The 24,395-nt window shown below is 45.7% G+C and overlaps 1 protein-coding gene across 1 annotated transcript in view; it reads left to right on the plus strand.

Annotated features, from left to right (window-relative positions):
* map3k13 (mitogen-activated protein kinase kinase kinase 13) overlaps positions 1-24,395 on the plus strand; it is a 132,528-nt gene that overhangs the window by 107,175 nt on the left and 958 nt on the right. The window contains exons 9-14 of the mRNA XM_084314962.1: positions 14,975-15,084; positions 15,598-15,714; positions 20,067-20,210; positions 21,359-22,115; positions 22,306-22,376; positions 23,692-23,983. Of these exons, the coding sequence (XP_084171088.1) occupies positions 14,975-15,084; positions 15,598-15,714; positions 20,067-20,210; positions 21,359-22,115; positions 22,306-22,376; positions 23,692-23,983 (1,491 nt within the window). The remainder of the gene's footprint in view (positions 1-14,974; positions 15,085-15,597; positions 15,715-20,066; positions 20,211-21,358; positions 22,116-22,305; positions 22,377-23,691; positions 23,984-24,395) is intronic.

Below are 24,395 nucleotides of genomic sequence, written 5' to 3' on the forward strand. Positions count from 1 at the left end.
GTCTTTTGGATATTAAATGTTTTTATTTATTATTTATGTCTGATTAATAGTGTTGTTGATGTTATTGTATATGTTGTGTTGTTTGTCTATAAATGTTTAATAAAAAAATGTATGTTTAAAAAAAAAAAAAATTACATTGGAGGAGGTTGGGGGGGGGGAAACACTGTACAACTGTACAAGCAAAACTGTACATTGGAATATTGACAACAACCATACTAGGTAATTTACTGTACATTGGAGGGGGTTGGGGGGGGGGACACTGTACAAACAAGCAAAACTGTACATTGGAATATTGACAACCATACTAGGTAAATTACTGTACATTGGAGGGGGTTGGGTTAGGACATTTACAGGGGCCAGTTTCGAATTTCAGTCTCCCGTAGGTGTTCATTGAGAGTGGTTTTGAAAGTGGGTAGTGATTCACATTCCTTTACAGCTTTAGGTAGGGCGTTCCACATTGATGTGGCATAATTGCGAAACGTGTTTAGTCCCTTGTTTGAGCCAAATCTGGGTTTAACATGATTTGTGGAGCTCCCTCTGGTGTTGTGATCGTGGTATTCACTGACCTTTGGGAAGTATTTTGACATGTACATGGGTACCTTGGTCGTGTAGTGTATCTTGTAGACCAGGCCCATTGCAAGTTGCTGTACTCTGTCGTCTACTCTAAGCCAGTCTACGACCAGGCACAGCGTTTGGATACTTGTGCCAAGATGGCTGCTGATTGAAGTGCTGAGCTGCACTCCGTGCCAAACTTCCCTTTAATGCCATTATATATGCTTTGATCAGAGATAAACTTAACTTTTTCCAACCTGGATTCACCTGTTAACGAGACGGTAGAGGGACTGGAAGCCTATATTGACGCGTTTTATAAAAAAAACGCTATGGCAGGCACCAAACCCGATACCAAACGCACCCGAAGTGAGCTGGGCTCGAGTGATGCGGATGACCCAACCAGTGACATCAGTCAGTCTTTAACATCTATTCAACATCAACTCCAGAAGCTTGATCTACTCGAACAGCTGACAAACAATGTCAAAGAGTTAAAAGCTTCTGTGGAGTACAACAACTCACTCATCGAGGTGCTAAAGGCAGACAATGCCTCACTCAGGATCGACATAAACAAACTACAACGTCTGACGGGTAATCTCCAAAAAGAAAATTTCAACATGGCTAATAACATTCTTGACCTACAATGTAGAAGCATGAGAGACAACATAATAATTCACGGACTTTCTGAAACTAAAAATTAAACTCACCAGAAATCCGAGGAACTTTTTAGGTTATTCCTGTCAGATAACCTGAAAATGAAGTCGGTTGAAACCGAAGCTATCCGCTTTTCCAGAGTCCATCGCCTGGGGAAAGCCAAAGTCACACGGTGGTGTAGTGGTTAACACTGTCGCCTCACAGCAAGAAGGTCCAGGGTTCGATTCCCGCTTGGGGTCCAGGTTTCCATGATGCCAGGTACCCAGGTGGGGTATCTCCCAGGCCTTTCTGTGTGGAGTTTGCATGTTCTCCCCGTGCTCGCAAGGGTTTCCCCCCCGATAAGATAAACCCAATGGAAAAACATGCACAACAACAGATCGCTAACGCTGTGGCGTCCTTGACGAAGACGGACAGGAGCACTTGGATTGGTCCCCTGGCGCAACTCACGTTGAAGCCTGTCTGCTCCCGGCTGCCCTTGGGGGGGAAGGACGACGGGATGGGTTAATCGCAGAGACAAATTGCATCTGCGATCCTAAAGAGACAATGCATGCGTGTGTGTTCCGGTGTGTGTGCTAAACTAACCGCTGTGTGTACCACTAAAACATTGAGTGTCGTTGCATGCCGAATAAAGACCTCTGCAACAGGTCCTGCATTATTATTATTATTAAAGTCGACCAGCAGAGGTGCCGTCCCATCGTGGCCAAAGTCATCGATTCAAAGATGAAATCTGCTATTATGTCCAACGGTAGAGAGCTGAAAGGATCCAAATATTCCATCAGTGACCAGTTCCCGACAGAGATCATGAGTAGACGCAGGCTGCTCTACCCGGTCATGGCGGATGCGAGGAAAAACAAACGGAATGCTCGTATGTTCATGGATAGACTTTATATTGATGGAACTATGTACAGGAATCCCCGTATTACATACTGGCTGAGTGGAGGCGACGAAAACATCTTTCATGACGCTCAGGAGGAGCTACTGGCTCCAAGTATCCAGCGTGCTTCCCGAGCTGCTGTAAACAATGACGCTTGAAGATGACGTCATCATCACCCAGGCGTCCTCGTTGCTATGACTACCCGGGACCATGACTGAATACACGTAGGACACTGCATGCAGAACGCTGCAGATGCAAGTCTTACCTTGAATGCTTCATTTCTTTTCATTTATTTCTTGTGCTTTTCTTCTCAGTCTCATATCCATTCCATTTGTTTGTTTTTTCCAATTCATTTATTTAATTTTTCCTTCTTGTCTCTCCACCCTCTCTTTCAGGTCAATGTTTGATTCTCTCTCTCTCTCTTTCTCTCTCTCTCTCTCTCTTTCTCTCCCTCTCTCTCTCATATATATTTTCCCTCATCTTTGGCTAGGGAAATGCGGCTAACGTTGGGCTACTCACCCAAACCCTTGGGCTAATGGGTTTGAATGGAGTGGCCTTGGGTTATTGTTATTTTTGTTGTCTGTTTTTGTCTTTCCGTCACCTTCTCCTTTTGTCATATGCGTTTGTTTATGTTCTTTGTCTGCTCTCTCGTGTTGTCTGTGTCTTTGTTGTCTGTCTGTGTTTTTGTTTGTATGTTCTGCTTGCTGCTATCACTATCTACCTGCACCTCCTTACACAACTCCATTGATCTATCATTTTCAAAGGTACAATTGAAATAGAAACAGTCAGGGGACTAAAGGTTGTTCACATTAATATCAGGAGCATTAGATATAAAATGAATGACCTTAGATCATGGGTTACTCTCTACAAACCTAATGTCATCACTATCTCTGAAACATGGTTATATGAGTTCAATTTCTAAAGGAGGTGGGCTGGCCACATACGTAGATTCTAATCTAGTTTCTGAACGTCTATCTCCTGACATAGAGCCGGTTCATTTTGAAAGCCTTTTTATTAATATTAAGTTTCACGAAAACAAACATTTAACAATTGGCAACATCTACAGGCCACCATCAGCTCCGGCTGAGTCTACTAAATGCATCCTATCAACCATTAATTCTTTTGATAAACAAAATGAAATTATCATATTGGGAGATTTTAATAAAAATTGGCCTGGTCATTCCTGCACCAATGACAGAAACGTATTTAGGAGTGTAAATCTTACCCAGCTAATTAAGGAACCCACTAGAGTGGACAACCGGTCCTCATCTCTCTCTGACTGGATACTCGTCACTAATCCTGGGCGGATCATTAAATCTGGTGTTATGTCTGATTGTTTTAGTGACCATTCTGTAATTTTTTGTGTTTGGACAATTAAAATCCCAAGCTCTCCACCAAAATACATAACACTAAGACAAAGTAAAAACATTAACGTGGATAATTTTATTCAAGACCTAATTGGTATAAATTGGAACAGATTTCAGCTAATTCCCTCTGTTGAGGATGCATGGGATTTTTTCCACTCTGAAGTTACTAAAGTAATTGATGTTCATGCCCCCATCAAAACAATTAGAGTGAAAGGTAGACATTTACCGTGGATCAGCGCACATCTTATCCATCTATTTAAAGAAAGGGACAAAGCCTGGGCGAAATACCGAACAACTAAGGACCCTGTGGATTGGGAACATTATAGATATCTGAGGAATTCATCAAAAACTCAAACAAGGAATGCAAAATCCAATTACTACAAAAATAGTTTTAGACATGATTTTCATAATCCAAAACAGTTTTGGAATAAACTGAACACTTTCCTCAACAAAACAGACAAAAAAACTATAAAGCAGATACAAATCAATAATGACATTATTTCTGATCCTCTACTCATATCCCAAGCATTCAATAAACACTTCTCCTCTGTGATGTATGTGGCTGTTGGTGTGTTACTACCTCACCATTCCTACTCCTGCCCTCTAGGGGGAGGGCGAGCACTTCTTGAGGTGACAGCTCAGCCCGCTTCCGGGTTCGTTGTTATGGCAATAAAGCTAGCTACAGCCATGGTCTGTAGTCCCTGTGAACAGCGTATTCCGTGTGATTAATATGCTACCATTGTCCGGGATCACATATATAATAAATGGCGACGAGTACGGTTCATCCAGTGACGGCACTGGTTGAAAAGAATCCAAGCTAACGTTGGTTTGATGACGGAACGGGTGGACGAGGAATCTACGCTGACGCCGGTGTTCTGCAAAATTCTACTCCACACCAGAATTCTGCTGCCAGTGCTTCTGCGCTTGCGCATGCATGCGCATGACCCACAATCGTTTTTCACGCGTTTTAACTCAACAATATTCTGCTGCCGAACGTCTTGTTGAGTCTTATGATGGTGAGCAATATCTTAAACATATTTGTACATACATAACTTATTACTGTATAAGCATGTAAATATTTGCATGTAATTGGCTTTGCAGCAGAATGTATAAAGTATGTATAAAGTAGATGATAAAATGTCGTACACCTGTTGGAGTTTGGAGTGAACGTGACGACACCCAGCTGTCAAAAGATATAGGCCTGAGTTTAGCGTTATCTTGTTTTAAAATCACTTTTTTATGCATCAAAAATCACTTGTGTGTTAATAATATCACTTTTTTATGCATCAAAAATCACTTGTGTGTTAATAATACTTATCCCGACCCTGGTCTGTATAGCAATGGAGAAGTAGTAGAATTTCGCAGACGCGTCATACCCTGGTCTGTATAGCAATGGAGAGGTAGTAGAATTTCGCAGACGCGTCATACCCTGGTCTGTATAGCAATGGAGAGGTAGTAGAATTTCGCAGACGCGTCATACCCTGGTCTGTATAGCAATGGAGAGGTAGTAGAATTTCGCAGACGCGTCATACCCTGGTCTGTATAGCAATGGAGAGGTAGTAGAATTTCGCAGACGCGTCATACCCTGGTCTGTATAGCAATGGAGAGGTAGTAGAATTTCGCAGACGCGTCATACCCTGGTCTGTATAGCAATGGAGAGGTAGTCGAATTTCGCAGACGCGTCATACCCTGGTCTGTATAGCAATGGAGAGGTAGTAGAATTTCGCAGACGCGTCATACCCTGGTCTGTATAGCAATGGAGAGGTAGTCGAATTTCGCAGACGCGTCATACCCTGGTCTGTATAGCAATGGAGAGGTAGTAGAATTTCGCAGACGCGTCATACCCTGGTCTGTATAGCAATGGAGAGGTAGTAGAATTTCGCAGACGCGTCATACCCTGGTCTGTATAGCAATGGAGAGGTAGTAGAATTTCGCAGACGCGTCATACCCTGGTCTGTATAGCAATGGAGAGGTAGTAGAATTTCGCAGACGCGTCATACCCTGGTCTGTATAGCAATGGAGAGGTAGTCGAATTTCGCAGACGCGTCATACCCTGGTCTGTATAGCAATGGAGAGGTAGTAGAATTTCGCAGACGCGTCTATCGAGTCGCGCTACGGCAGCAGTTTTCGAGGAAGTAGTAGAATTTCGCAGAACACCGGTTAGCGAAGGGGCTAACGTCGGCGGATCTGCTGCGGGACAATCACACAGAGGGATGGCTGGTATCATCGGGCATATCGTGGCTTTTGATGAATTGACGGAGCAGTGGCCGACTTATGTGGAACGGTTTGAACATTTTGTGGCTGCAAATGACATTTCCAATGAGAAGAGGCTACCGGTGTTTTTGAGTCTAATAGGGGCAACAACATACGAGTTACTGCGCAGCTTGATTGCTCCGGATAAACCGGGGGATATAACTTATGCTCAGACTGTGCGAGTATTGCAAGGCCATTTTTCTCCCAAGCCCATTGTGATTGCGGAAAGATTCCGTTTCCATAAAAGACATTAATCGGAGGGGGAGACAATAGCCCAGTATATTGCAGATTTGAAAAAGCTGTCGGAGCACTGCGAGTTTGGCACGTACCTGTCAGACGCGTTAGGGGACCGGTTCGTGTGTGGTCTCCTCAGCGAGTCCATACAGAAGAGACTATTAACCGAGAATGCCCTCACCTATCACAATGCAGTGGAGATAGCCGTTGCTATGGAAACAGTGGCGAGGGAGGCCCAACAACTCAGCAGCTCCGTAAAAGTGAATGCAATGGCTCTCTCATCTACACCTGGGAGAAAATGCACCCGGTGTGGGAGGACCAACCATGTGGAGAGTGACTGCTTCTACAAGGACCAGACCTGTCACCGTTGCGGTAAGAGAGGCCATATTGCATGTACATGCAGAGAGAGCAAGCAGGAAAATAAAGCAGCAAGTGACACAAGATGGGAGCAAGGAGACAGAGGGGGGATTAACACAAGATGGGAGCAAAGAGACAGAGGGGGAGAAAGGTCGAAAAGGCGGATAAATATGATGAACACCAGGGGGAAGCAGAGTGATACGGGGTCTGATTCAGATGGGGAATTAACCCTGCACAGGGTGGATGCAGCAGATGATGTGTCTCAGCAGGGCGGTTCAGCCTCATCAGTGATTTGGGTCAGGCCAAAAGTGGAGGGGCAAATGATTGACATGGAGCTTGACACGGGGGCAGCTGTTTCACTTATATCAGAGAAAATGTATAGTGAAAAGTTCAGTCATATTCGCCTGCGCCACACCCACATCCTGCTGAAAACATATACAGGTGAAGTGATCGCACCAGTGGGGGTGGTAAAGGTGAAGGTTCAAATGAACAGAGACCAAGCACGGCTCCCACTATATGTGGTGAAAGGCGATGCACCCCCCTTGTTCGGCCGTGAGTGGCTGAGAAGAGTGAGACTGGACTGGAGAGCCATAAAAACAGTTAGATCTGGACAACGCATGCAGGGGAACACGATGGAAGCAGTGTTAAAAGGCCCTGCCAATGTATTTAAGGATGAACTGGGGACATTGAAGGGCTTTGAAGTAGCTCTGACACTCAAGCCAGAACATCAGCCGAAGTTCTGTCAGGCCCGGGTGGTTCCCTATGCACTTAGGCCAAAGGTGGACGCTGAGCTAGAGCGCCTGCAACTGCTAAATGTGATTTCGCCTGTGCAGTTCAGTGAATGGGCGACCCCCATTGTGCCTATCATTAAGAAGAATGATAGTGTGCGCATCTGCGGGGATTTTAAAGTGACTGTGAACCCGGCCCTCTGTGCTGAACATTATCCAATACCCCGGATAAAGGACATGTTTGCTTCCCTAGCGGGGGGCAGCGGTTCAGCAAGCTGGATCTGGCTCACGCATACTTGCAGGTGCCGGTGCAGGAGAGTTCACGCAAATATCTCACCATCACAACGCACAAGGGGGTGTTCTGCTATAACCGACTGCCTTTTGGCATAACGTCAGCGCCCTCTATCTTTCAGCGTATTATGGATCAAGTCCTCCAGGGGCTTCCCAATGTGCACTGCTTTTTGGATGACATATTGGTAACGGGATGTAATGATGCAGAGCACCTGAAGAATCTGGAAGCGGTGCTGGGTCGATTGGAGAAGTTTGGTCTCAGGGCGCAGCGAGGGAAATGTGAGTTTTTCAAGGACTCACTGGAATACCTGGGACATTATATTGACGCCACGGGCCTTCATAAATCCCCAGAAAAGCTCAGGGCGATTGTTGAGGCCCCAGCCCGACAAATGTGGGCCAGCTGCGCTCCTTCCTGGGATTAATTAATTATTATGGTCGGTTTGTTCAGAACATGGCAACGACACTCAGCCCCCTTCACGCGTTACTACATAAGGGGACACAGGGCTCTACGCTAACCTTTTTCACTAGGGGCACAGGTGCTCCTAAATGAAAATTTTTAGGAGCACACAAAGAAATTTAGGAGCACCCAAAAATATTTAGGAGCACAGTGAAAATATTTCAAGTAACATAGTTTATTTTTTTTTCAAAAATATATGTATATTTGTACTGTGCGTGCATGTGTGTAAATTAGCTCTTGCTACAACCCTGCATGTTTACATTTTGTATTTTGTACTTGATGTTCATTAACATGTGCTGTCCCTATCAAATAAACTATCAAATCAAACTACTACTACAAAAGGTTCAGTCACTTAACTTTAGCCCCTTTTATGCATACAATGCTTATGTTTTGGCTGTGTTGCTCTTCTAGAAAAATAATCCTTTAAGGGTTGCCTATTGAAATACTGTACACTTTCCTACTGTACACTTTCCTGATTAATTGAAATGGGGGACCCTGATGTAAACAAGACGAAAGTCTTTCTCTGGTCTGCATCCCCTTAACAATTGTGTGTATTGAGCTGTACTGTATTGTACCCATTCTGCAATCTGTTAATAAAGTTTTCAATCAATCAATCAATCACACCTCCAGTACAGAAACATTGTTTGAGTTTGCGTGTCAGGTAGACCATTGATTGACAGTCGAGTCTGCCAATTACATCACATCGCTTGCACTCCGGCGCTGCAGCTGGACCCATTGCCCACCTCTGCTGTTGATAACGCTAGCCAAGTTATTATACACACAGATACACAGTGGGCCAGTGACTTTGGTGTAGGGGTGTAACAATGCATCGATCCTAAGGGGGAAATTCAACTGCATCGATTTTGAAAATGTTAGAATAGATTATCGCAATTTTAATGTGTACACGTTATGTTATTGTCATGTCCGTTACAGCCAACACACCGACATACGCTACTGCATCAACGTTATGATTAACAAAGCAAGGCATTCGTTTTGTTGCATTAACGTTATATTACTATTGCTATCGATAAATCTAGGTGTTCTAAAATCTATTGCTATTGGTAAGAGAGAGAGACTATAATAAGTTAGTGTCTCGGAAAACGAGAGCCCTGATCGCGGAGTTTCAGGAAGTAAACAAGAAAAATGAGAGCTTCCGATTGGTCATTTGCTTTATTTCCCATGAAACCAGTCACTTCACTCTACTGTGATTGGACCGTTGGCTTGAGTGCAATGTGGGACTTGTAGTTTTTTAACGATCTCGCAGCGGAGGGAAAAAAAGACGAGAGGCTATAATCTGTATTCGCACAGCGTGCGCGTAATTGATTTTTACCGTTCGCATACAAATATTTTTAGGGGCATATGCGAGCAATTTGGTCGCACTGTAGAGCCCTGGGACACCATGGAAATGGTCACAGGAGTGTGGGAAGGCATTCTGCTCAGCTAAGGATCAACTGCTCTCGGAGAGGGTGTTGACACATTACAATCCCCAACTGCCAATCATACTGGCGTGTGACGCCTCGCCCTATGGCGTGGGCGCGGTGATTTCGCATGTGATGCCGGGAGGTCAAGAGAGGCCCATAGCGTTTGCCTCCAGGACATTGAATAAAGCGGAGCAAAATTATGCTCAGATTGAGAGGGAGGCCCTGGGGATCATATTTGGTGTGCGCAAGTTCCACGCCTATCTGTACGGCCGCCATTTTACCCTACTCACAGACCACAGGCCCCTGACTACAATATTGAGCCCCAGTAAAGCTATCCCATCGATGGCGGCTGCAAGACTGCAGCGATGGGCCCTAATATTAGCTGCTCACAACTACACGATTCAGTACAGGGGGGCGGCAGAACATGGCAATGCAGACGGCCTCTCACGCCTGCCACTGCCGGTTGAGCATAAGGACAAACCAGGTTCAGTGGATACCGTACTGATACATCACCTTGAATCGCTGCCAGTATGCAGCACTGACATTCGTAAAGAAACGAGGTATGATCCAGTGCTCGCTCAGGTGATGGACATGTGTTTGTCAGGACACTTTCCTGTGGCGCAAGGGCAGGACAGTGCACTGACTCCCTATTACACAAGAAGAGATGAACTCTCAGTGGTACAGGGGTGTTTGTTGTGGGGAAATCGGGTGATTGTGCCTCCAAAATTGAGACCCCAATTGCTACAGGAGCTGCATGCAGGCCACCCGGGAGTAGTTAAAATGAAAGCGGTGGCTCGTAGTTACATCTGGTGGCCGGGGATTGACGCTCAAATAGAACAACAGGCCAGAGTGTGTCAGTCGTGTCAGCGCAACCAGAAATCTCCCAGTCTCTCCCCACTTCACTCCTGGCCGTGGCCAGGCACTCCGTGGCAGAGGATACATGTGGACTTTGCGGGGCCCTTTGAGGGTCATATGTTTATGGTGGTGGTGGATGCCCACTCCAAATGGCCAGAAGTGAAGCTGATGGGCTCCACCACAACCGCTAAGACTATTCAAGTACTGCAGGGGTTGTTTAGTCGCCATGGATTGCCAGAAGTTCTGGTTAGCGACAATGGGCCGCAGTTTACTTCATATGAGTTTGCGTCCTTTCTCAAGGGAAATGGAGTGAAGCACATGCGCTCTGCTCCTTTTCACCCGGCCACGAACGGTCAAGCGGAGCGCTTTGTACAGACACTAAAACGCTCATTGAAATCGTCCCGAGGAGCAACGACAGTGCAGCACAGACTGGATTTGTTTCTGCTCAGCTACAGAAATGCTCCCCATGCTACGACTAATGAGTCTCCTGCGGTGCTTTTCCTTCGCCGCCGACTTCGCTCCCGCCTTGAAACCCAGTGTGGCAGCGGTAGTGGATCAAGCTCAGACAGTCCAGCAGGGTCGCAGAGCCCAGTTCGCCAGGGACAAGGACTTTGCATCGGGAGACCCGGTGCTGGTCCGTGATTATAGACCTATAGGCCTGTGACCCGATGCTACTCACTTCAGGGGAGCCAATACCACCAGCCCCATTGGCGCAAACTGCGACAGTCCTTATGCCAGATCCAGTGACCGTTTCCCCAGCGGGCGGACAAGAGTCCTCCCTAACCGGTCCCTCAGTCACGCACACTGAGGCAACTGACTTAGAGCCAACCAGAACATTCACAGAGACTAGTAGGAGGTACCCGGTGAGGGTAACTAGGCCTCCTGATCGCCTCACATATTGAGCGGGACGTTCTGACAGACTCAGTTGGACTATGGGGGTTATTGCACTATTGTTTTTTGGTGTTATATTAGGAGGGGTCATTCCGGGGCACTTTATCACTATATTAGGTACTGGGTTTGGAAGTGGGGACAGCGATACAATTAAGTGGGGAGGAGTGTGATGTATGTGGCTGTTGGTGTGTTACTACCTCACCATTCCTACTCCTGCCCTCTAGGGGGAGGGCGAGCACTTCTTAAGGTGACAGCTCAGCCCGCTTCCGGGTTCGTTGTTATGGCAATAAAGCTAGCTACAGCCATGGTCTGTAGTCCCTGTGAACAGCGTATTCCGTGTGATTAATATGCTACCATTGTCAGGGATCACATATATAATATCCTCTATCTGTAGTTCCCAATGCACAGACTCCTATGTTACAGCTGGTTCCCCTAACTTAAGTGCTCATAATGGTTCGTTTTCTTTCAGAGTCAAACTCTAAATATTCCCCTATGGGTAATGGAAACTCCCCAGCACTACCCCCCCCCCCTCCGCAATTAAACTCCTTAATTGAATTAAACTCTAAATATTCCCCTATCGGTAATGGAAACTCCCCAGCACTACCCCCCCCCCTCCGCCACTAGGTGGCGACCTACTCCTCCTCCATTTGCCTGTATTATCCCACTGCCCCCCTAGATGGCGGCCAAAACTCAGTCTAGAGGATTGTAGGTGACGTGTCACTTCCTGATTCTAAACCCCTCGTGGCTGCGGCCATTTTTGTCTGCTCAATTTTTTCTTCTTTTTTTTTTTTCACCATCCCTTTAATGTCTCAAACATTCTCTCGCTACCGACCACACCCGTAACGTTTGTTCACTGCTCCCTTCACGTCACAGTCCCGCTTCCCGCTTTCTGCGTTTTGAACAGTAATCAAACTAAATACGATGTTGCCCCTTTAACTGAATGAACATCTCCCCTTTGCCTCCCTTCCCATCTCCTATACAGTGGCTTCTGTGCTCTGTAGATAAGACTCGATTTTCAAAACAAAAACCGGTGCCGCTCTGCTGTTATTCAAACACACTATTACAGCTGGCATTCTCTGTGTCAAACTAATTACGTTTACGGATACACTATTGTTCGTTTTCTTATTGGCTTGTGAAGTTGTTGAGACTCACTTTATCTTTTCACCGTCAGTTGTTCTGGTCCATGGCTGGGTTTATCTCTCCGGCCTTGCTCGGCTCGCTCGCTGGGTCCATGGCGGTGTTTATCTCTCCGGCCTTGCTCGGCTCGCTCGCTGGGCTCACGTCCATGGCTACCCATTCACGCCTCGGCACTGCACACAGTCTCTTCCTTTCAAGCAACTTCAAAGCAAGCAATAATCCGGGTCCAAACGGCATCAACTGTAAGATTCTGATCAAACTTGCCAGTATCACGTCTTCGTCTGTTTGGCCCTCCATCCAATTCCTCTGCGTTGTGTACTTTTAATGGTCCTGACGTCTCAGATACTGGTAGATAAGATCCTTATCTCCCCCGTTAGTGCAATCCATAAACCATAATAATTCTCCACTTCCGTAAGAATTCGACACTCCGACACCGTGAGATACCTTATGAGGAAAAGCGTTGTTTTATTGCTATAAACAGAACCTCATAATCAGATGTTATCAGATGTTATCAAATTGTATCGTCCTTGAAGAGTCTATTCTAATGATCTTTCGGTGAGTTCGTCTATCGTCCTTTTGTGATTCAGTCCAATAGTGTTCAGGCCTGTTCGTTAGCCTAAGACCATCCTCGTGGTAGCCGAAGCTACTGGTGATGTGGCATTCCCCCCCCCCCCCCTCTCTCTCAATGAGAGGAGAGAGTGTCTGTGTGATCTCAGTCCTACTCGCTCTTGGTCGGATTCTAGTCTGCCTTACACCCGGAAACACCGTTCGACTCATAGATGTTCGTCGTCGCAACGACGGCCCCGCCTTCTGGTTGTCATGCGACGTGTTGTCATGACAACTGCATAACCTTTAACACTAATAAACTCACGTTTCATTAAGATGAACCTCTCTCCCTCCTGCCCTGGGAGACAGTACACTCTAATCTCAGATGTTCTTCCAAGGAATTCATAACAAAACCCTCGCTGACGCGGCCTGTGCCTGTGAAACCACTGGTTCCACCACCGTCAATATCACCGTCTTCCATGCACATTTCAATCACCGTTTTAGCTGTGGTCACCTCCCCCCAATCTATACATCACATACATTGAAAAAGCACCCCAAATCTCTCACTTGGCAACATTTGATCCCCCTTCCAATCAGGATTCAGACCTCATTACTCTACAACCACAGCTACATTAAAATTCACCAGTGATGTGCTTTTGTCCTTTGACAAAGGCCATCTTACTGGTGCAATATTCATTGATCTTTCCAAAGCGTTCGATATGGTTGATCACTACCTCCTCCTTGACAAACTGTATTCTATTGGTTTACACCGAAATGCCCTACTATGGTTTAGTGCCTATCTTCACAACAGGCGCCAGTGTGTTGTACTTCAAGGCTCTCAGTCAGAGTTTCTAACTGTTGAGAAAGGTGTTCCTCAGGGTTCCATATTGGGGCCACTTCTCTTCTCTATATTTATTAATGATCTGCCAGATATTTGTTCCCACTGTCAAGTCCAGCTCTATGCTGATGATACCGTTATTTATGTCTCTGATAAAAACATTAATCAAATTCAACATTTTCTACAGTCAGACTTCAATCTGGTCCAAAAATGGCTTAAAAACAACAAACTATTACTGAATAAGAGGAAGTCTTGTAGCATGCTGCTTGGCCACTCACGTAGTGGTGCAAGTTCCATTGACCTACAGATCAATTTTGAAGACGGCTCCTACCTTGAAAAAGTGGATTCATTTAAATACCTCGGTATCACGATCGATCCAGAACTCTTATTCAAACTTCACATTGAACTTACCATTAAAAAAACATATGGCAGCTTGTGCTCACTTTATCCCTCAATCAATTGTTTCTCGTTTGAAGTGAGGAAAGGAATAATCTCCCAAGTACTACTTCCCATTGTAGATTATGCTGATATTGTATATCTGAACACCACAGACACTAATCTCAAACCTCTCAATGTATTATATAACTCCCTATGTAGATTTGTGCTGAGGTGTCCATACAGAACACACCACTGCTCTCTGTATAGTTCGCTTGATTGGCTGCAGCCTAAGGCAAGAAGGCAACTTCACTGGTACCTATTCCTTTTTAAATGTGTTCACTTTAACTGTCCTTCTTACTTGAAACAGTCTCTGGAACCATATACATCACCATACCCGCTTAGACATTCACAACATCCCTATTTTACTGTTCCCAGAAGAATATTTTCTGAAGCTGGACGAAGGTCATTCCATTACAAAGCTCCATCTGACTGGAACAACCTTCCTCTTTCTCTCAGATCTGTTACCTCTCTTGGCCGCTTCAAGACTTCACTGTATCCACATCTTGAAACTACCTGTGCATGCTTTTAACACTGCTTGTACATATGTCTATTTCTGACTTTGAGATAGGTCATTGTATTGTGTATTGTATACTTGATTCTTTGTTTAAAATGAGTTGGTGAATGGGGGTGTGGGTGGGAGAGGGTGAGCAAGCTGCAGTAACTGTATCTGTACATGTGTGTATTGTGTATTGTGTACTTGTACTGTATGTAATGTTTTACGTTTGTGCATAGGACCCCCTCTAAAATGAGATGCTGCATCTCAAGGGGCTATCCTTTCAATAAATTCTGACCAAATTCTGACCAAATTCCATCCTAGGTTGTCAAAGTGGGCAGGGGTGAGGTGGGTTCTAGGAGTAAGGTCTTGCTACAAGGACTAGCACTAGACAACAGATAAATATGAGTTTTTAATAGTTTTTTGCTGTATTTTGTCAATGTGTCTTTTTTTGTTTACCCCACCCTCTTTCCTTGATTCTCCATTCACAGCTGTTCTTGATCAAGAAAAGAGGGCGGGGTTGAGATAATGTAAAGTCTATCCCTTATTGTTTAACTTGTTTAATTCTAACTGTTTGTGTCCATTCTGCAGGCTGAGTGGAGAGAGGAGGTGAAGAAGCACTTTGAGAAGATTAAGAGTGAAGGAACCTGCATCCACAGGCTGGATGAAGAGCTGATACGGCGCAGGAGAGATGAACTGAGGTGAGAGAGAGAGAGAGAGAGGGAGAGGGGACAGAGGACAGAGAAAGAGAGAGAGAGAGAGAGAGGGGACAGAGAGAGAGACACACACTCAATTGTACATTCCATGAGCGAAAAGGAGCAGGGAGAAGAAAATCGTATTTAGCCTGCCCCCTTACTCAAAACAATGAATAAACAATATAAATAGATGGTCTGTCAATTACACATATTTAACTATCAATACTTAGAATAACATGAAACATAAATGGTATAATAATACAAATATATAACAATAATTAAAATAGTCATAGGGAAAGCTACTGTATTACCCCTAAACTTCATAACGTCTAAATGTTCTTTCTTTATACATTTTCTTGAACTGAAAGATATTTGTACAACTCTTTAAATCATTCTGTATATAAAAATGTTGATACTTGTATGGTTGAAGTTGTTTTCTTGGGGGGGGGGGGCTATGTGTTAAGTGTGTGTAAAGTGGTATTGATTTGAACAGGAAGTGACCTTGTCTCTCTGTCTCAGACATGCGCTGGACATCAGGGAGCACTACGAGAGGAAGCTGGAGCGAGCCAACAACCTCTACATGGAGCTCAGCGCCATCATGCTGCAGCTGGAGGTCCGCGAGAAGGAACTCATGAAGTATGTATCTATGATGCTGGTGTCCAATGACAGGCTGATACCAGGCGGATACCAGGCTGAAAGCTGCTATCGATTCTAAAATCTGATACCGTGAGCTTCAAGTAACATGTCAGAGATGGAAGCGAAGCGAATTGATTTTCTGCGTGTTGACCACATAAAGACATAAAGAGGTGTTATGTCTCTCAAATGGTGGGGGGGGGGATTATAATGTCAATCGTTGTTTGTCCATTGACACCAAACTAATGGTCTCCTCTAAAAACGTCTGTTTCCTATCTGGCTCATTGACCATATTTACACGGCAGTCATTTTGCTCTTATGTCATGCTCAGGTTGGGATTCCTTTCTACCATCCCAACCCGAGCATGACATGGGCAGGGGCGACAGTGGCTCTGGAGGTAGAGCAGTCGTCTGGTAATCCGGAGGTTCCCGGTTGGATTCCCGCTCCTCCCGGGCAGCATGTCAAACTAATTGCTCCCGATGAGCAGGTTGGCACCTTGCATGGTTACCTCTGCCGTCGGTGTGTGAATGTGTGAGTGAATGGGTGAAATGTGAGGAACAAATTGTAAAGCGCTTTGGATAAAAGCACTATATGAATGCACCATACTATTTACCATTTATGGCCACCGTGTGAATAATGGTCAATGAGTTGTCAGTCTAACAGTCTTCTGAAAACCCTGTGTGTCAATTCCAAGGATCGGCAGTTCCTGGGATTAAGATTGTTTGGTATCACTTAACTAACATACTGTAATAATAATAATACATCTATTTTATATAGCGCTTTTCCAGGTGCTCAAAGACGCTTTACATGGGTAGAAGAGACAAAAACTATGGCAAAACAAAAAAACAGAACAAAAATAATACATGACAAAATAAAATAAAACCGACAGAATTAGAGGTCAAAAGCAAGATTGAAAAGGTGGGTTTTGAGGGCTGATTTAAAAGATGTCAGGGTGTTTGCATCACAGATATGGCTGGGGAGGGCATTCCAGAGAGAGGGGGCAGCAGCAAAGGCCCTGTCGCCCCAGGTCCGGAGCTTGGTCGTGGGAGGTGTTAGGAGGTTGGCATCTGCAGACCTAAGGCGACGGGTGGGCATGTGACGGTGGAGGAGGTCGGACAGGTAGGGAGGGGCAAGGTTGTTGAGGGCTTTAAATGTGATGAGTAGTATTTTAAATTGTATCCTGTATTTGATTGGAAGCCAGTGGAGGTCGTGGAGGACAGAGCAGAGATGATGTGATCAGAGCGACGGGTGGAGGTGAGCATGCGGGCAGCAGAGTTTTGGACATACTGGAGTTTATTGAGGATAGTGTTTGGTGAGCCGTAGAGGATGCTGTTACAGTAATCCAGTCTTGATGATATGAATGCATGAACCAGTGTTTCAGCAGCGGAGAGTGATAGGGAGGGGCGGAGACGAGCAATGTTCCGGAGGTGGTAGAAGGCCGTTTTGGTTATGTGGTTCACATGGGGGAGGAAAGAAAGGGTGGAGTCCAGGATGATGCCAAGGTTACGGACGTGAGTGGAGGGGGTGACAATGGAACCATCAATATTTAGGGAGAAATCCTGGGTGTGGCTGGTGAGAGATTTTGGACCGATAATGACGATTTCTGATTTATTGCAGTTTAGTTTGAGAAAGTTATTTTGCATCCATGTTTTGATGTCTGTGAGGCAGGTGGTGAGAGTGGAGAGAGTGGCTGGAGTGATAGTCTTGGTGGAGAGGTAGAGCTGAGCGTCGTCTGCATAACAATGAAAACGGAGGCCATGTTGGCGGAGAATCAGACCAAGTGGAAGGATGTAGAGGATGAAGAGCAGGGGAGCAAGTACTGAGCCTTGGGGGACACCATGAGTGATGGGGGCAGTGGGGGATTTGCAATTGTTGATGGAGATGAATTGGTGCCTGTATGAGAGGTATGATTGGAGCAAGGTGAGGGGGTTTCCGGAGATGCCAACAGAGGACTGGAGACGAGTGATGAGGATGGGGTGACTGATGGTGTCAAAAGCAGCGCTGAGGTCTAGGAGGATGAGGATGCAATTTTTGTGTTTTTGTGTTTGTGTTCTGTTATTGTATAACATAGTCATATTTGAATCAATGGCCAATTGTTAGTTCATAACAAAGCATTGAATAATAACGTATGCTATTTCGGGGCACTTTGTTTCTAGCTGAACAATGGGCCATTTTCTGTTAGTCAGAATCAGAGCCAATTCTCAGACATAATTATTCCAGGCTTCAACAGAAGCTACTTTGACTAATCTCTGCATTTCGTCATACACTTTACACTGAGATTCTTTACTGTTGTGTTTTTTATCCTAGACATTGTCACCCACTTCCTGGTCTTTGTGTATGTTTAAATCTCTCACTTATTGACCTGTATTTACTGTACGAGAAGCTCAATCTACTTTATGGGCAACTGTGAGCCACAGTAGATTTATCTCATGACAGACAGGCAGGGAGAACTCTATTTTTCCCCTCTAGGACTAGATGAAAGTCAGTGTCCCATTCATACCAACGAAGCAGCTTCAGGCTGTACATCTCGATGACATCACAGATTACAGTCTTGTTTCCCCCCCCACAAATACTGTTTAGTCGACCATGAAACCATAATAACAAACGGCATGTACATTTCATAGGTCAGTTACGCACAATAATTGCGCAGCCTAGATAACACAAGATCCAGGGAACCTACTATAACTTTTGATATGACGCAGGATGTACATCCATTCCTTCAGTTGGGAGCTTCCTGTCTTGGAAAATGATTGCGTATCATACATGTACAATAATGCTGTATATATACCATATATATATATTTATTCTCACTGTATATATCCACACATGTCTGTACTTACCTGCACATAATCATTTTACATGTATGTGTAAATACGATATCTTTTTTTAGGTTTATCTATTTTTATTGGAAGAATTTGTACATATTTATACATTTCAGTTATCCAAATTATACAACTTCCATTTCCTTCCCCATTCCTATCCCCAAATCCCACCCCATCCCACCCAGTGAGGGCGACGACAAACATACATGTAAAATAAAAAAAATAAAAAATAAATGTAAATAATTAAACATAAATACAGATGTGACAGACAAAGCTACACAAAAATAAATGAAGTAAAATTAAAAGAAAACAAAAGAAAAAAATATATAAATGGGAAAGACCGTAATAATAATATATAATAGTAATACTCTCCATTTTAGTAGCGTAATTTCCAGATGGTAAAACAAATTAAATGGAAAGTAAATTTAACACCCTTAGCAGACCACCACAATGCCATCTCCCCAGCCATACGTGGGCTAGCAGTGTCAGGAAGGTAGATAGGGGAAGGAGGGGGGTCATGGGGTCCCAAGTTTGGAAGGAGTCATATGGGTTTTGAAATGAGATAGGAAGGGCTGCCATGTTTTGTGGAAGGTATCTGTGTGGCCTTGTGTTGTAAATCTGATTTTCTCTATATGTATAAGAGACATGACATCCCTCATCCAGTGTAAGTGTGAAGGGGGAGTGGCTGCCTTCCAGTTGAAAAGGATGAGGCGTTTGGCAATGAGTGAGGCAAAGGCCATGGCATTGGATTGCCCAATAAATATTGCACCGTTCTCCGGTGTCAGACCAAATAATGCAATAAGAGGGCATGGGTCAACATTCATAAAAAATATGTCTGAATACGATTTTAAAATGGACGTCCAGAAAGGGGCCAGTGCTGGACAATGCCAAAACATATGAATAAGTGAGCCAGGGGCTTGGTGGCACCGGTCGCATGTGGGATCCATGCCAGGATTTATCTTCGCAAGTCTTTGACTAATATAGACGGTGGATATATATATATATATATATGTACATATCCCTTACATACTCTTACTACAGTAGTTACGCTGCTGGCCAGTATGACTTACTACCATAGTGTCTGTACATACGTCTGATCAGCACTACACTCAGTGGTACTAATTTATATTTTATACCCAGTTTAATCACCTGTACATTGTATATTACTGTTGCACTTTACTGTTACATTTGCACTTTGATTGGATGCCAAACTTATTTTTATTGTACTGTACTTGTGCTGTATGATTAAAAAATACATTTGAACCCAATCTAATGTGACATGTGCCATGGCTTTTGAATGATAAAACCCTTGCCCCAATTGACCTACTGTACCTCAAGCCTCGATCCTCCAATCAGGAAAAGAGGGTGGGGCCTGAGATGGGTCAGAGCCTGGTTTCTCAATGGTAAAGCGACCAGTGGCTTAAATTGAGTGGTAGTGTTCCCCGACTAAGCTTTATTAAACAGGCCCCCCGAATGATATCCTTCTCTGTCCCAATGCCTAACTAATCCCGCCACCGTCACCTCTGGCTGCAGGAGGGAGCAGGTGGTGGAGAAGAAGTACCCAGGGAACTACAAGCGTCACCTGGTCAGACCCATCGTCAGGGCCAACGCCGTGGAGAAGCTCATCAAGAAGAAAGGCAGCATGTCCCACAAGCCGGGGCTTCCCGCCGCTAAAAGGTTTGAGCCCCGTCGACTTCCGGCAGATTCACATGGGAGGAGAGATAGTTAAGCTCTTCCTGGACATAATTCCCTGTTGTTGCTACTCTGCATACATCATCATTTACAGATTAATCAAGATAGGATTTACATAGAAGTCACATACAGTACATACTGTAATCCTGCACGGTAATCCACAAAGGCCTAGCGAAGAAAGACCGACTGACCTCTGTCCTCAACCCTCTCATTATACCCTGGTCAGGTCATGCAGTGGCCATGTACAGTAGCGGCAGCCATAGTGCTTTCGTAGGCATTACGAAAAATAGGATGAAATAAAATAGACAATACTTCCTGTATAATGTGGTGTAACCGGAGAGGTTAATCATACGCATGGTAAAATCTTCATGGTTGATTACAAACGTATTGTTAAAACGTGGCTGATCAAATACAATTTAGGTTAGGAGTTCAGTCGAGGACTAGACTTCCGGAGACCTTGAATACAGTACATGTGAGTTTGCTTGTTAAGCCTTTGTTGGAAAAAGGGGAGGGATGACCAGGTGAGGGGAGAGGACAAGGGGGAGGGATGACCAGGTGAGAGGAGAGGACAAGGGGGAGGGATGACCAGGTGAGGGGAGAGGACAAGGGGGAGGGATGACCAGGTGAGGGGAGAGGACAAGGGGGAGGGATGACCAGGTGAGGGGAGAGGACAAGGGGGAGGGATGACCAGGTGAGGGGAGAGGACAAGGGGGAGGGATGACCAGGTGAGAGGAGAGGACAAGGGGGAGGGATGACCAGGTGAGGGGAGAGGACAAGGGGGAGGGATGACCAGGTGAGAGGAGAGGACAAGGGGGAGGGATGACCAGGTGAGGGGAGAGGACAAGGGGGAGGGATGACCAGGTGAGAGGAGAGGACAAGGGGGAGGGATGACCAGGTGAGGGGAGAGGACAAGGGGGAGGGATGACCAGGTGAGAGGAGAGGACAAGGGGGAGGGATGACCAGGTGAGGGGAGAGGACAAGGGGGAGGGATGACCAGGTGAGAGGAGAGGACAAGGGGGAGGGATGACCAGGTGAGGGGAGAGGACAAGGGGGATACAGGGGGGGTGTGAACAAAAGGTCTTGAAAGGAAATTCCACAATAATAATATTGCTATGCATTGGTATTCCCTCCAGGCCGGACCTGCTGCGGTCTGACTGCATGCCCAGCATGGATCCCCTCTCCTCCCCCTCCCCGCTGTCCGGCAGCCCCAAAGTCTCCACGCCTCCTGGGAAGCAGCGCTACCGCAGCAAGCCGCGCCACCGCCGCGCCAACAGCAAGGGCAGCCACAGTGAGTTCCCCGGGGTCCTGAAGCCCGGCGGCGGGGCGGCGGAGGAGACCACGCCGCTTCAGGAGCAGCAGTACCACCACCACCACCACCACCCGCCACCGGAGGGCCCCCTCCTCCCTTTGAAGCGGCGCGAGGAGGCCGTTGTCAACTGTGCCAACAACCTGCGGTACTTCGGACCGGCCGCCGCCCTCCGCAGCCCGCAGACGGACCACCTGCAGCGTCTGCACGCCTCCGGCACCAACCCCGACCTCATCAGCACCGCTGTGGACGCAGACTCCCGCCAGCGGACCGCGACCGCCGGTTCGAATCCCGCCCCGGGCACGAAGGCCGGTTCCCTGTGCCCCTGTTGCCAGGCCCACCCCTTCCCCGGCTGCCTGCACTGTCAGGAGACCCCGCCTGCCCCCAGCCACCCGGAGCTGCCCCACTACTCCCTGCTCAGCACCCGAGAGGGTACCCCCTCCCCGCTGGCAGTGCCCCCCAGCAGAGTGCCTGACCCCGCCTCCGGCCGAGAGGAGAAGGCAGAGCCCCGGGGGCAGGAGGCGTCCTCGCGTACCAAGGCCCTGCCCTCTGGACTGCCTCGCACACTCAGACCACTCAGGAAGGTGAGCACGGAGCTGCGTGCGTGTGTAGGTTGGTGATAGATGAACAGTAGTAATTGGTGATGGATGAACAGTAGTAATTGGTGATGGATGAACAGTAGTAATTGGTGATGGATGAACAGTAGTAATTGGTGATGGATGAACAGTAGTAATTGGTGATGGATGAACAGTAGTAATTGCCTCTCTCTCCCAGGGGGGCGATGAGTCGTCTGAAGAGGAGGAGGGGGAGGTGGACAGCGAGGTGGAGTTTCCCAGGAGACAGAGGTAAGACAACCATCTAACCTTGTCCTCCGCTATGGGGTTTCATTAGCCGCAACGGTGTCCCAGATTGCAAGTACATACCAGGGCTGCAGATAATGCGATACAATTTCCCTTGCGTACTTTGCAAGTTCACTCATGTTCGCTGGAGCTGGCGACATGTAATCACACACCAAGTGCTCCTACTTGTAGTGTTACTGTTACTGTTACTAAGAAAACTCACCCCAACTGTATAAAGATCCACTTTTATAGCTCAATTTGTAGTTAAAGGGCCATTTTCTTCTTCTGCTGAATTGTAATCAAGTGTGTTACCGTGAAAATGATCATTTACTCCACGGCAACTTCACCAAATAATAGTAGAACACCAGAAGAACTAATCTGCAGGAAAATGTACCGACTACAATGGGACTGTAAAAGTGGATTTTTATAAAGTGTGGATGAGTTTTTTGTTTGCAGATATTAGCAGATTATAATACATCAATGCAGCAGATGATATTATTTGGCCGGTGGACTCCTTGAACACAGGTTTGAGACACTAGTCTCAGAGGATTGAGTCACTAGTCTGTAGCCAACCAGGTATCAAATCGTTAGCTTCATACGATAATTGTCTTAAGTAATTTTTTGGCCAAATTGAGATTTCTGCCTAACTGTAATCTCCTCACACTGCTGCATCGCCCTGGCTTAGTGCCCATGTCCTCAGCCAATCAGAACACTTGTTATGTTAAAAAATCTCCATCTGCCTAACTCACTTGTGTGACTTGTGCATTTTAACGTTACATACACAGATGGCGATCGCATGACTTAGGCAAGTATAACAACTGCCTTAGTGTATGACATGTATGTATGTATTATGTATGTATGTATGTATGTATGTATGTACGAGGAAAAAATGCGTCACGACATATTTTGTTTAAAAGTCACCTTATTTTGTTACGCAATGGTTGTTGTGTTTTTGTATTTTTGAAAACGTGTTGATACACCTTGTGGAACTTATTTTCAAAATCTAAATTAAAAACTTGTACACATTTGCTGGAAAATACATTTTTTCTTCTTTTCCAAAAATCTTGAAAGATTACTTAGTCTTAGGAAATTATCATTATGAGGCTAACGAAATACTACATAATAATTACAGCAGCCACCTCAAAGGTCAGGACATTAATTCCCTGTCTCTCTCTCTCCCTCTTTCTTTTCTTGTGCATCTGTCTCTTTCCTTTTCATTTTGTTTGCCCTCCTTCTGTCCCTCTCTCTCTCCCTCTTTTTATAATATCCCCCTCCCTCCCTCCCTCCCTCCCTCCCATCATCCCTCCCTCCCTCCCTCTAGGCCTCACCGCTGTATGAGCAGCTTCCAGTCTTACTCCACCTTCAGCTCGGAGAACCTATCAGTGTCTGACGGGGAGGAGGGGAACACCAGTGACCACTCCCATAGCGGCCCGCTGGAGAGGCTGAGCACCAGCCAGGAGGAGCACCTGGATGAGCTGCTGTCGCACACCCCCGACATCCCCATCGACATCTCCACCCAGTCCGACGGCCTGTCCGACAAGGAGTGCGCCGTCCGCAGGGTCAAGACCCAGATCTCGCTGGGCAAACTGTGCTCCGACGAGCACAGCTACGAGGTCAGAACCCCTGGGTGTTGTGTGTCGTTTTATTGTATGTTGATGCTTTGTTGTGGGAAGTGTGGAAAATGGGGTAAATGTTTTATTTTTCTTTTTTATTTGCATATGAAGAATTTAATATCTTCATATGTATATGAGGTTTGGGCTCCAGTCATTATAGTTTTACTGTGTTGTTATTAGGGATGCTCGATATTGGCTTTTTTACCGATACCGATATACCGATATTGTCCAACTCTTAATTTCCGATACCGATATCAACCGATACCGATATATGCAGGGTTTCCCCCCCCTCAAAAAATGGAATAATTTCAGGTAATTAACATTACATATCTCTTGTTGTGGAATTAACACAACATTATGCATACTTTTGACAATAAATAAAATCAGAATTTGTTCTTAGTTGCTTGCCTGG

This window comes from Notolepis coatsorum, assembly GCF_963971535.1.
Source record: "Notolepis coatsorum genome assembly, chromosome: 5".
Taxonomy (NCBI): Eukaryota; Metazoa; Chordata; class Actinopteri; order Aulopiformes; family Paralepididae; genus Notolepis; species Notolepis coatsorum.